Source organism: Phoxinus phoxinus (assembly GCF_949152265.1).
Source record: "Phoxinus phoxinus genome assembly, chromosome: 13".
Taxonomy (NCBI): Eukaryota; Metazoa; Chordata; class Actinopteri; order Cypriniformes; family Leuciscidae; genus Phoxinus; species Phoxinus phoxinus.
This window is the reverse complement of record NC_136888.1, coordinates 22,680,968-22,693,659: the sequence shown is the minus strand read 5'-3', so window position 1 is coordinate 22,693,659 and position 12,692 is coordinate 22,680,968. Positions and strand designations below refer to the sequence as shown.

General features: G+C 36.6%; 2 protein-coding genes across 4 annotated transcripts in view; both read right to left on the bottom strand.

Annotated features, from left to right (window-relative positions):
- The window catches only part of pacrg (PARK2 co-regulated), a 163,408-nt gene extending 161,557 nt beyond the window's left edge, over nucleotides 1-1,851 (bottom strand). The window contains exons 1-2 of one of the 2 annotated variants that reach the window (XM_079633000.1): nucleotides 1,622-1,851; nucleotides 373-459 (exon numbers count right to left, since the gene is read on the bottom strand). The gene's annotated coding sequence lies outside the window, so the exon portion shown is untranslated. The remainder of the gene's footprint in view (nucleotides 1-372; nucleotides 460-1,621) is intronic. The other variant, XM_079633001.1, reaches the window with a different exon arrangement.
- Nucleotides 1,852-4,977: 3,126 nt separating this feature from the next.
- On the bottom strand, nucleotides 4,978-8,483 carry ctsl.1 (cathepsin L.1). 2 transcript variants are annotated; one of them, XM_079633461.1, is made up of 9 exons: nucleotides 8,349-8,483; nucleotides 8,081-8,181; nucleotides 7,296-7,438; nucleotides 7,006-7,203; nucleotides 6,215-6,406; nucleotides 5,950-6,115; nucleotides 5,715-5,820; nucleotides 5,500-5,602; nucleotides 5,185-5,361 (listed from the first exon to the last, which is right to left on the bottom strand). In XM_079633461.1, exons 2-8 carry the CDS (start codon nucleotides 8,178-8,180, stop codon nucleotides 5,503-5,505), a joined length of 1,005 nt encoding a protein of 334 aa, XP_079489587.1. In that variant the 5' UTR covers nucleotide 8,181; nucleotides 8,349-8,483; the 3' UTR covers nucleotides 5,185-5,361; nucleotides 5,500-5,502. The 2 variants fall into 2 exon arrangements, with proteins under 2 accessions (XP_079489586.1, XP_079489587.1); XM_079633460.1 differs by lacking the exon at nucleotides 8,349-8,483 and having other exon boundaries at nucleotides 4,978-5,361; nucleotides 8,081-8,277.
- Between the last annotated feature and the right edge of the window lie 4,209 nt (nucleotides 8,484-12,692).

Below are 12,692 nucleotides of genomic sequence, written 5' to 3'. Positions count from 1 at the left end.
ACAGACAATAGAAAATAGACAATGAGGTGAGTGACACTGGAGTAACGTAAAAAAAAAAAAAAAAAAAAAAAACAGCAACAAAAAACACTTCACAAAGCATCTATCTATACAAGCACATCCGAGTGCTCAGCTACATGCATTTGATTTCCTAAGCGTGTGTACAGGAAATATACATTATTTATTAAATCATTCCCACCAAGGCACAATAGAACACAAATATGGTATCAAAGGAATAATTGATTTAATTGACCTCTTAGAGGGGTGGGGTGATAGTTCATGCGTACCAAGATAAAATCTTGTAGGCGCCCCTGATGACGTGTTATTTTTCTAACACAGAATAAATTTTTTTCATATGCATGATAATATAATTACCTTTATAATGTAAGGGTCTTTTGAGAGGGGAATCGTCATATTAGGGGTCCTTGCCATCAAAAAGTTTTGCCATCAAAAACTCCTAAACTACATAAAGCGAAAAAGAGCACTTTCTTAGACTCATATCTCTACAAGCTACAAGCTACAAGCACAGAAAACCCTTCCTGCCCACCAACATTAGTTTGGGTAATTAATCTTTTCTTCTTTCACTTGCCACAACTATCGCTCTGTATTTTTGGAAGAGCAGAAAAATCATTTTCATCACAACCACCACTGAAAATGAGAGCTGAGAGTCTCATTAACCAACAGCTGTGTGGTGATGATGAGATTCGCAGAGAGGAAAAGAGGAAGGAAGAAAAGAGAAAATGATGGAGGATGAATAGAGTAAATCAACGCTGTGTAAATTGTAACTATGTGCATGTGTTCATGATGCAAATTCTTCATCATTCAGAGATTTATTTAGCAGGCTCACAACACTCATAATCAACATGCCGCAATTTAAATATATTTGTTATTAAAGGCCCAATAATTTTGTGATTTTTTATTTATTTAAACGAATAACATGAGTAGTTTAAAAGCAAATATCTGTGCTACACCAAATGTACATGATGCAAATGAAGGATGTGATACAAATATGAAATAACCCTCCTCCTAAGTAAATATTGTTTCTGCTAACTGGTTGCTTATGCCATCCTTGAAGTTGGCAGTATCATTATCATTAGCTCAATAAAACAAAAGATGTCAATGGTGAGTCCCCACCATGACAGAAAAACAAATGTGTGTGTGTGTGTGTGTGTGTGTGTGTGTGTGTGTGTGTGTGTGTGTGTGTGTGTGTGTGTGTGTGTGTGTGTGTGTGTGTGTGTGTGTGTGTGTGTGTTTGATTCAAGAGTGAGTCAGTGGGTGTTAATCCCACATTAATCTTTGCTAGGATGCAGCAGCTTTTCATTCCCGCACAAATATTAAGACCAGCAGTATGAGACTGAATGACTCTGAACTAGTAAATCAAGGAGAGCTGAATTACAGAAAGTTGTTTATTCTCTTCTATGATTCAATCCATCGCCGCCTCCTATGGTTATCAACATGAGAGGGAGGATCATTATCATTATTATTGCATGTGACACTCTAACGAAACGCCATCATCAATCTTGTAACTGCTTCTCAGTAGCTTGTTTATAGCATTCGAATGTTGTTTGTCAAATGTTGGACTAGATAATTATGGCAAAAGTCACTGCAAAAACAAATGTTTTACCTGGATAGAAATCCATCATTTCTTCCACTTATAATCCTCAACAATAATAATGTGAATTCACTTGTTTTCAAATCCTAAAAATGAAAACATGAGACTATACAGAAGCAAAAGCTCACCGTAACACCACACAGCAGCGACACTATTAGCAACAGCACATTACAAAGGTACTGCAAGTTTAGGACTGTCTCGCCATCCAGTGGTTAAAAGCACGAACTGCATTTCAGTTTTGTTTTTTTGTTTTTTTTCGTTGAAGCACTTTTCTTTTCATCAAGTTAATTTCAAAAATAAATAACAGGTGACATAAAGTAAACAAAACAAGACAATATAATATCATATAAAGGCAAAAAAAACAGAAACCCAATCACTTCTTATTGTTTATGGTTTTGGGCCTTGTGTCAAGTGTACACTGATGAGCTAAAAGGTTATGACCACCTGCCGAATATGCTGTTGGTACTCTGCGTAATGCCAAAACAACACCGCACCGTAGAGGCATGGACGCTACAAGACCCCTAAAGGTGTCCTGTGGTATCTGGCACCACATAGCAGCTGATCCTTCAAGTCTTAAAGGTTGCAAGAAGGAACTGTGGTGGATTGAACTTGTTGCTCCAGCACATCAGCACAGAGGCACAGTTGGATTTAGATCTGGGCAATTTGGAGGCCAGGGCAACACCTTGAACTCTTCATCATGTTCCTTAATCCATTCCTGAACAATGTGTGCAGTGTGGCAGGGTGCATTGTCCTGCTGAAAGAGGCCACTTCCACCAGGGAACAACATTGTCATAGGGTGTACCTCGTCTGAAACAATGTTAAGGTAGGTGGCGCGTGTCAAATTTATATTCACATGAATGGCCGGACCCAGAGATTCCCAGCAGAACATTTCCCAGAGCATCACACTTTCTCCAACGGCATGTCACCATCTCACAGTTCATCCTGGTGCCATCACTTCCCCAGGTAAATAAATGGCAAACACGTACACGGCCGTTCAATTAATGCAAAAGAAAACAGAATCAGACCAGGCGCCCTTCTTCCACTGCTCTAAGTTCCAGTTCCGCTGCTCACGTGCAGGTGCTTTCGATGGTGGACAGGGGTCACCACTGGCACTCTAATTGATAGTCAGAAAGTGACTCAGATCTTTATTCCTGCCCATTTATCCTGCAATCAGCATGTTGCTTACACGAACTGATTGTTTACTTAAAGGATTAGTTCACTTAAAAAAAATGTTTGCTGATTATTTTCTCACCCCGATGTCATCCAAGATGTCCATGTCTTTCTTTCTTCAGTCGAAAAGAAATGTAGGTTTTTGAGTAAAACATTCCAGGATTTTCCTACACAGAGTGGACTTTAATGGCAATTCTCCATTCACAAACAACCAGAGTCCTGACTGCGAAAATGGGAAACCTCTCAAAATCTAGCTTTGAAAGCATGAGATCCCACCCTTCCTTCACAGCGTTCTGCAAAGCAACGCCTCCTTCAAAACACATGAACACACACAGCCAGAGCAGATTCACCAAAGCATCATAAGACACAGGGTTAAATTACCTCATGTGACATGTCTCAAAGCACATAAAATTACAATAATAATGATCGTAAACAACTCGCAGAGTTCTTACTTGTATCACCTGACTGCTGCAGGTTCGTTTCGGTGTCGATATGACGTGAACAGCTCTAGAACAACACGGGTTGCCATCTTATAATTACGGTTATGACATAATGACTTCAACAGAATGATATATGTAAAAATAATAAAAAATGATTTATTATTATTTATACCACTTCTATTATTGATTGCTATCAGGATGTGAAGAGAGTTTCAGCCAGAATAACAAAAAAAATGGCCTACTTCAAATTGAACAAGAGGAATAAACAATAATTATAATTAAGCCTGTTTCAGAAGCTATAGCCTACCATCAGGATTTTTTTGTGACATTATATGACTAGTTCTCCACACCAAATAAATATAATTATCTGTAGCCTACTGTCATGTGAATTAAATAATAATGTAGGCTACTATTTTAATTATAAATACTTACACATCATGGTAGTAACCCTAAACTTTCTCAAATAAATATTTGTATTAGCCTACTCTTTTACGGCAATGTTCATGTCATGAGAATCTATTTTTTAGGTCAAATGTGACCAGGAAATTGTAGGATGTTTTTTCACTCAGGTTGCACATAGCCTACTGCTGATAGATGTAGGCTACACCTATAGAGTTGTGGAAATATGCTTGGAATGCAGGAAAATGTGCCGAGTCATTTTCTGTAAAGAAATTTTGACAATGTCAGGAAATTACACAACAAAAAACTGTAAAAAGAAAAAAGAAATCACGTATTCAAAAGCATATATAATTATTTTTAACAGACCACAGCCGTGGTTGATGACGTCAAAATAAATATTAAAGTCAAGCTAAACAAATCATGTCATAAAAATATCCATATATAAGTATGTTTTTAACTGTGTGAAATAAAGATACACACATATGAAAAAAAACTCTCTCATATAAAGTCTGAGGTATGCAATCTAAATAAAAGCATCTAGGCCTATTGTTTTATGGGGGGTGCAGGAGCATTATGGGTTAATGCGATTTTCTTTCACACCACTAGAGGGCACATCATGTATTTATGTTGTCAAGTTCGACACTGAAGTGTGTGCGCGAAGAAGGTCAAATCAACTTTTTATCTTGAATCGTGATTGATTTGAATGGATTGTTTTGATTAAATGGACCCTCCTTTCCTTTATTTATTTATTTTGGTTTAATTTGGAAAGAAATGGACAATAAAGGGATTGAACTTTATTTTCAAAGGTATGGACATTGCATTTTATTTTAATATGTTCAAGAAACAAACGCGTCAAAACCTGATCTAAAAAAATAAATAGAACACACGCCATCTGATGTAGCCTACCGAAAAGAGCCACTGATGTGTATTTGAAAATTAGATTATGAATGAAATTAATGTTCGAGGTTGCACAAAAGCCACTAATGGTCACATGGTCTATTTTAAAACTGTTTATTTCAATAAAATAAAAAAACAGCATCTGTTCCTTCCAAACATACCAGGCTGGAGAGACCTTCTTGTGAAGGAAACCTTACTGAAACACCCCCTCGGGACCTTAAGGACTTTTCTAAACGTTCAGTTATCATATTTTCTTTGAATTCTTTCAGTCACTGACAGATGGGAAAGAACAGAGGTCCATGTGACATTCTCACTCTTGAAAGTAAAAGAGTAGCTTTTACTATATGTGACCCAATTATCTCAAGCTTTAAGTAGAAACTTCCAGTAGATTCAGAGCCATAACACAATGGTTTCATGATTTTTATGGAGGAAAAAAGGCTCATGATTTGGATTCCTAACTGTTTTAAAGAACTGTTTAATTAAAAACAAGCCAAACACTTCGTTAACTCATTGGCATATAGTGCTTTTTCAAAGATACTGTGCTGAGTGTACATTGTGCTTATTGTGAATTATGAAGGGGACATAAAGGAGACTAAACCACAAGGATGAGAGTAGTTATGCTTGATAATAAAATATACCCCACACACAGATGTGTTAATTTTTTTTATTCCCTATTTTGTGTTAAGATAGTGTTTCCCTATAGACAGAGGGTTTGAAAATAAAAACAATAGCTAAAATCATTTTTTTAATAAAATAATTTCCATTCAAATAAAAGTACAATTATGAGGTATTATTGTAGAATCGATTCACATTTCATTTTCTCCCATCTGCTCCAGGTCCCCTTTCCTGCAGAACATAAGAAAATAATGTTATTCATGTAAACTATGGAATTTATCTAAAAAAGTAAACCTATGTCTTAAATTTGACATAAAACTTGCCCCAATTCTGTAAACTGACTAAAGCCATATTAGCATAAAAGCTCACCCATTAGACCAGAGGATAACTGGCTGCAGTGGCAATGCCGCATTGGTTGTTCTTGTTCCTGGTCATCATGATGTAGCCGTTGACACCCCATCCCAGCCCCCAGCTAAAATCACAGCAGTTTCAGTGTTTAGTAGTTATTTCAGTGTTTAGTAGTCGCGTACTATAATTTTGTTAATTCATTCTTGTTTCATTGTCTTGTGCTTTTTTTTCTTAACCTGTTCTTAACAAGCCAATAGTCCTCTCCAGCCTTAGTTCCATAACCAACAGCCAGAACGCCATGATCTAATTCAGAGCTGCTGCAATCGGGCTCGTCGTAGACACCTAGAAACAATAATTAGTGAATTAGCCTGTCAATTAATTACCCAGCAAATTTAGAATTAAAAGATGAATAAATAGTGTTAAAAAATACATTTAAAACCTAACACCTAAAAAATAGGCGATGACAGTTACCAGATTCATAGAGCTGAAAGCTGCTGTGCCCAGCATCGATGGCAACAGATACAGGGCCGATTGAAGCAACGGCCTCCTTTAGTGCACTTTCATCCCCACTGGCGACATCGACGTATCCTGTGCAAGTGGCACCTACAGTGCTCGGCTTAAAACGGCACTGGCCATCCTGTGTAGAGAATATTGATGAGCAAAAATGTTTAAAAAAAAAAACTCAGCTGAAGCTTCACGGTTGAGATTTTTTCTCACTAACATTGTTAGGACTCACCTCAGCCTCATAGGGGTAGGAATCCTCTGTATCCAGACCTTTATTGGCTTCGATGTACTGGAAGGCCTGGTCCATTAGTCCCCCATCACAGCCCATGTTCCCATAAGCACCAGAACAGTCCACCAGCTGCTGCTCGCTCAAGGACACCAGTTTCCCTGTCTTCTTGAATGTCTGACCCTCCAGGGAACCAGTCTGAGAGACAAAAGAGGGATGAATATCAGCAGAAGGGGGGGGGGGGGGGGGGGAAGAATGCTGAACTGGTATGGCAAGCCGTTTTAGCTTCAAATGTTCCCAGCATTACTTGTCGTAATTGCATTTTAAGTATTAAGTTTGAGAGCTCTACAGTTAAATTCTTACTAGTAACAAATCCAATATAGAGAGCTCTCTTATTCAATTACAGAGCTCTGCAATTAAACATCTTTAATGTGTTTTTTTAATAGAACATTTTTAATGCGATAGCTCTGTAATTGCATTTTGCTTGTAAGTATTGAATTAGAGAGCTCTGTAATTGAAATTCGTACTAGTAAAAATTTAATTAAGCTCTCTAACTGGAACTCTTACTAAAAATTCGATTGTAGAGCCCTCTAATTGTAAATATTACTAGTAAGAATTTAATTAAAGAGCCCTATAATTGCAATTGTTATTAGTAATAATTGAATTAGAGAGCTCTGTAATTGTTAGTAATCATTGAATTAGAGAGCATTTTAAGCTAAAACAAACGGCTTGCCATTAAACTGGACTGCGTGGACTGTTTAAAGATCTGTTTGTAACGGCAAAGATGTGGGTCTTACTGTACTGAAGGCCCAGCATGATCCGCACTGCTTCTGGTCTTTAACATCGGTCACGTAGCCCTTTTCCCTCCAGTCAACGCTATTAGGCAGCACAGCGCCATCTCTCAGCCGGAAGAAAGTAGAACCACCACGGGCCTTAGTGTTGTTCATGGAGCCCAGGCATCCATGAAACACCACCTGTCTGTATTCCTCATTGGTCTGAGAGAGGATAGATATGTATGATGAATTCTGAACTTTTGAGTACAACAGAACAACTTTTTAATTAATTAATTAAATGTTTTATTTCTTACCATGTCAGCAAAGGTTGTCATGCCAAGCCTGTAGGATTTGATGCCCTGATCTGCCATCATGTTGTGGACCAAAACCAGTTTGCGATTGGACATCCAGGTAATCCTACGGTGAGATTCTTCCTCCGTTGAACGGTAGCTCTTGGCTGAGGCACATGAGAAAAGTTGATGAGGCATTGTTTTAAACAGCGTTAACTTGTAATTTCTGCAAAGGTTTTGCTAGCTTCAATGTTTAAATAGACATTTGTTAGTAAAAAAAAAAAAATAGAAATAAATTAAATGTGTATAAAGTAAATCAAACATTTCGCAAAAAGGCAAGTGATTTTTGACAGACAATTTAGTTTTGATTGAAATGAATTTTAGTTTGATTGTAGTCATCTTTTATATTTAAAAATATTATTTATATAATACAGCTTTTATTATGAAATTTCATAAGTGGAAAAACAGGATATCTTTAAAAATCATGTAACAAACCATTTTCTTTTTTCTTTTTTACATCAATGTTACATTTACAAGCATCTCCTGACTTTTGTCACCTTCACAGTGTCCCATAAGCAACCTGTTTGACTACTGATATAACCATAACCCTGGAGTTACAAAAGTTACTCTTAAAAATGTACTTATTTATTTTTTGTTGGCATTTTGGGCACTTCTGTCTTTGCTCACTGTCTGAGTCTGAATGGCTTCAGTGTTTGTCTGTTTTGTCTAGTTTGTTCAATCAGTCCACGAGAAGAACCTAATGAATCTTTTTCCCAATTTAATAAAACTAAAGAAGGAGACTCTCTTACCAAATTTCGTTTTCCATGCGTAGAACTCCATGTCCTCCAGAGAAAGACTGGCAGCACTGGCAACAGCCAGAAAAGCAGCAGCAACGACCAAAAGCCTCATCCTGCACAAAGAAACGAGATGTAACAAGTGTGAGGTTGGATTGAGGTGCACAAGTTAAAACAGAACTGAGTGGCGTATGTCACTGTTTCCTTTCTTCTATATAACACTCCCACACATTTTTCAGTATAGTTCCATAGGACTGAAATGCGGTTAAACCTGAGTACTTACTTGTGATGGAATGTATAGATGTCCTTGATGTCAGTCACTTGCGTTTCAGTGTTTGTGAGAATGAATGTCGGAGTTTTTATAGGAGTCTTTAGTGTCTTTGATCAGGTGCCTCTCATGAACCCATAAAAACACAGTGATGCTGAGTGTAGAGAAAAATAGAGGGGAAATTGCGTAACAACAATTGGTGTAATGCTGGAGAAAATGCTGCTGCGTTGAAGGAAGTTTCCTGTCATCAACGATCAGTGATTCTTTTATTCTTTACAGTTTGTTTGGTTTTGTATTTTGTTTGTTTGTTTAGTTTTTTTACATTAGTTTTTTTTCTTTTTCAGTGCAGCGGTATATGAGTTGAGTTGTTTCCTGCATATAAAAAAACTGTCAGCTTTCATGACAGTGACAACACCCTATAAGATCAATCATAAATATTTTTGTTGAAGTTGCAAATTATAATACTTCCAGTAACAAACAGCATGTGACACATTCTTTCAGAGTATGCGTATGAAAGATTGTATGCGGTATGAGTGCGGGTGTGTGTGTGTGTGTGTGTGTGTGTGTGTGTGTGTGTGTGTGTGTGTGTGTGTGTGTGTGTGTGTGTGTGTGTGTGTGTGTGTGTGTGTGTGTGTGTGTGTGTGTGTGTGTGTGTGTGTGTGTGTGTGTGTGTGTGTGTGTGTGTGTGTGTGTGTGTGTGTGTGTGTGTGTGTGTGTGTGTGTGTGCTTTATCTATGGTATACGGAAAACATTCAGGCTTAATCTGAAAACACCATGAAACATCCTCATTTGCTAAAAACAACAAGTCGCCATAAAATCAAAATCAAAATTTCTTATTTTTTTATGGAATATATTGCAGTATTTATGATCAATTATTTAGCCATGCTTTTCTTCCCTCACTGTAAAAATGAAAAGATCCTGGAGGAACCTTTTGGGGTTCTTCACTTTGCAACCAAAAACAAAATAAGAATTGTTTATTGCATATTATAGATACCTTTTAAGACATAAACTTGGAAAAAAATCTAGTAATAGGCCAAGTAATACACAGGAAAAAGAGTATAATACAAAAGAACCACAGCATGAATAATAATTGTTGAGTAATCAACCATTTATTTTCAAAAGGCACAAGAAAAGGCATCTCAACAAAATGCACTAATTAAAAGTGCATCAAATATGTTTTGAATACTTCACTTTAAAACATTTATGTGTCTCAATCCACTTGCTGATGTCAAAAGCGAACAACAAATAGATTTTATTTCCTGTTCAGACTTGTATTTCAGCACACCCTCATGCAAGTACAAATTGTTACTGTAATTTTATGAAAATACAAATCATTTCCTCATACCATAGCTTTTTGTAATAAAAAAATTCATTCATGTCATTCATATTTTTACCCTCTGACAGAGATGTCTTATATTCTAATGCAAATGATAAAGTTATAAGAAAAAAATGGTATTGAGCATCACGGCTTCTCGAACAAGAAAAACGTGCAGGACTTGATTTTGTACATCGGGAATTGATTGGATGGTTGTGGTTTGCTGTAGCTGTGATCTCATGTGAGTGACAGGTCCTCGTGCCAGTAAACATGTGAAGAGAAGAGAAGAGAAGAGAAGAGAAGAGAAGAGAAGAGAAGAGAAGAGAAGAGAAGAGAAGAGAAGAGAAGAGAATCACAATGATCCAATCAATTCCCAATTAACAAAATCTTATTTTTTTCGAGAAGTATATAAACGTCAAAATAGGGAAGAAGACTATCATATCTTCCATTTAATACCGACTGTTAGGGAATGGATTTTGGTTAATCTGTGATTATAAAAGTTATTACACAAATATCTAGACAACCATGTTATAAACAGGATAATGTCATGAAGAGATTTTGAATCCCCATATGGAGGTTGTTTTGAGATATTGATGGGCTCAGTCTGGCTAGTCTATAGTCTATAGTCTGGCTTTATTTAGAAAACGTGAGCGTGTGGATCTGAGTGGGTTGGAACTGGGTTTGTGTGGCTCATTTAGCATTTTTTTGTTGCTTTGATAAAAATGTATACATTATGAAAAAAGCACAGTGGATTATCACTTACATATTCGAGTCAGGAAGGGCATGAGCTTATCAAACAAACATTAATAGGCTAATGTCTAATAGTTGTCAATACTGTAAGAATCAATGAGAATTTTAATGTATAAAGTACATACATACAATAATTATGTTTATTCAAGAACAGAAATTAATTTTAAGAAGCTCCAGGCAAAGATCACCAGCTGCACATTCACATGTGCATTTTTTACTGTGATGATTTCAGGGACTTTTTAAAAAACGAATTCCTTCTTCTCTGCCTGTAAACATTGTGATTAATGTAGCATTTGATTTCCTGTTAATGTGAAATGTCGTTTGAGTGGGAAGATGCAAACTATTTTGAAACACAGCTTGTCTCCATTTCTTTGAAAGGTTTTACCGCACATCAGACATCCTGTTTACCTCAGTCAAAGTTTTGCCCCATTAACATATCCTCCCTGCTTCTCTATCACCTTTTCTCTCTTTCACATATAGCACCATAAGATTTTTGGCACCATCTCAGATGATCATGAATTCTGTGGAGTCAAGGCCTTGCCAACGATTATTCACCTTCATTCATCAGTCTCTCTCTCAGCTGTTTTTTGCATTGTCATGACAGGGGTTAAAGATCAGGAGTGTTCCCTGCATTTGAAGAACATGGCAGATGTGGTTTAGGGTAACGTGTTGCAGTTCCCATTAAACGGACAATGAGCTGTTATGAACGGAATGGACAAAAGTACAGACATCATCTTGTTTTGTGCGTGTGATTTGTGGCGGTTTGAAATGTATATATGTGCATTTGTGTGTGCTCACGTGTAATTGCTTAGTATACATTGTATAAGTGTATCTGTGTGTTCTTGTTTGTGCATACACATCTTCTTTCTCATTAGTGTCTATTATACATCCATATGCTTTATTATATATTGTTGTAGTGTACAGGTCTGGTGGGTCACAAAAGTCATCACAGGAATAAATTACATCTTTATATATATTTACATAGAAAACAGTTATATTAAATTAATAATATTTCACAATATTATTGGTTTTACTGTATTTTATAAATAAATGCAGCCTTGGTGAGCATAAGAGACTTTCAAAAACATTGAAAATCAAAATTATTTACGGTAATACAATTCTACTGACTAGTAGACTAAATTCTTCTGACCATATAGTTGCACATAGTTTGTATCATAATAATTTAGCATATTGTTGAGTCTATGCAGTTAATATAGCCTATATTATATATATATCTTGAAATATAGTTTTTTATTATTCTTTTGTACAATTGTGGTACTGTACGGAGTGCCACATGATCTTCAACATAAAATATGGGTTGAAGCAAAACAAAATGCAAATGACTGCAAACCAGGTACATTAGCAGTCATGAGAAAACCCAACATGACACAAAATCACTTGCTTGCATTATTTGAAGTGCACATGTTTGAAGTATACGATCTTTACGACTTCTGTCAAGTGACTGACTGTATCTATGTCCTAAAAACCCGGAGAGACAGATGACCAGACATTATCTGCCGACACAAATATTTTACCATCTAACACATGATTGTCATATAAACAACAATATAACTTCCATTTAACAACAATATAACTTCTGTCTCAGCCAATACTTTGCAGCTGGCCTGCAAATCAAGAAATGTGGTTGTTCACTCGACCCTTGACGCATATTATACATTTGTTATTAGTTTCAGAATTTGTTAAATTCACACCACTTTTAAGAAACTGCAATACATGACCAGCAGAGGTCGTTTTATCTGTTTAGTGTGTGTGTGTGTGTGTGTGTATGTGTGTGTGTGTGTGTGTGTGTGTGTGTGTGTGTGTGTGTGTGTGTGTGTGTGTGTGTGTGTGTGTGTGTGTGTGTGTGTGTGTGTGTGTGTGTGTGTGTGTGTGTGTGTGTGTGTGTGTGTGTGTGTGTGTGTGTTTCAGGTGGGTATTTCCTAATTTCTTGGTCCCCATGAGAAACACAGCTTATAAATTATACTAAATTATGTTTTTGGAAAATGTAAAAATACAGACAGTTTTCTGTGATGAGCAGGTTTAGGGGTAGGACTTGGATTATGGGATAGAATATACAGTTTGTACAGTATAAAAATCATAATGTCTATGGAAAGTCCCCATAAAACATAAAACATATTCTGTTTTAGGTTAAAAGATGAATATAAATAGTCCCTGACAGACAGAGATTTTGTACCAGCTGGCTGTTTTATAGTTTTGGCAGGGGAGTCTTAGAGGAACCAACTATTCATGCACCCGTTTATAATTTCATCATCGGACAAGAGTGAGTTTGTGCC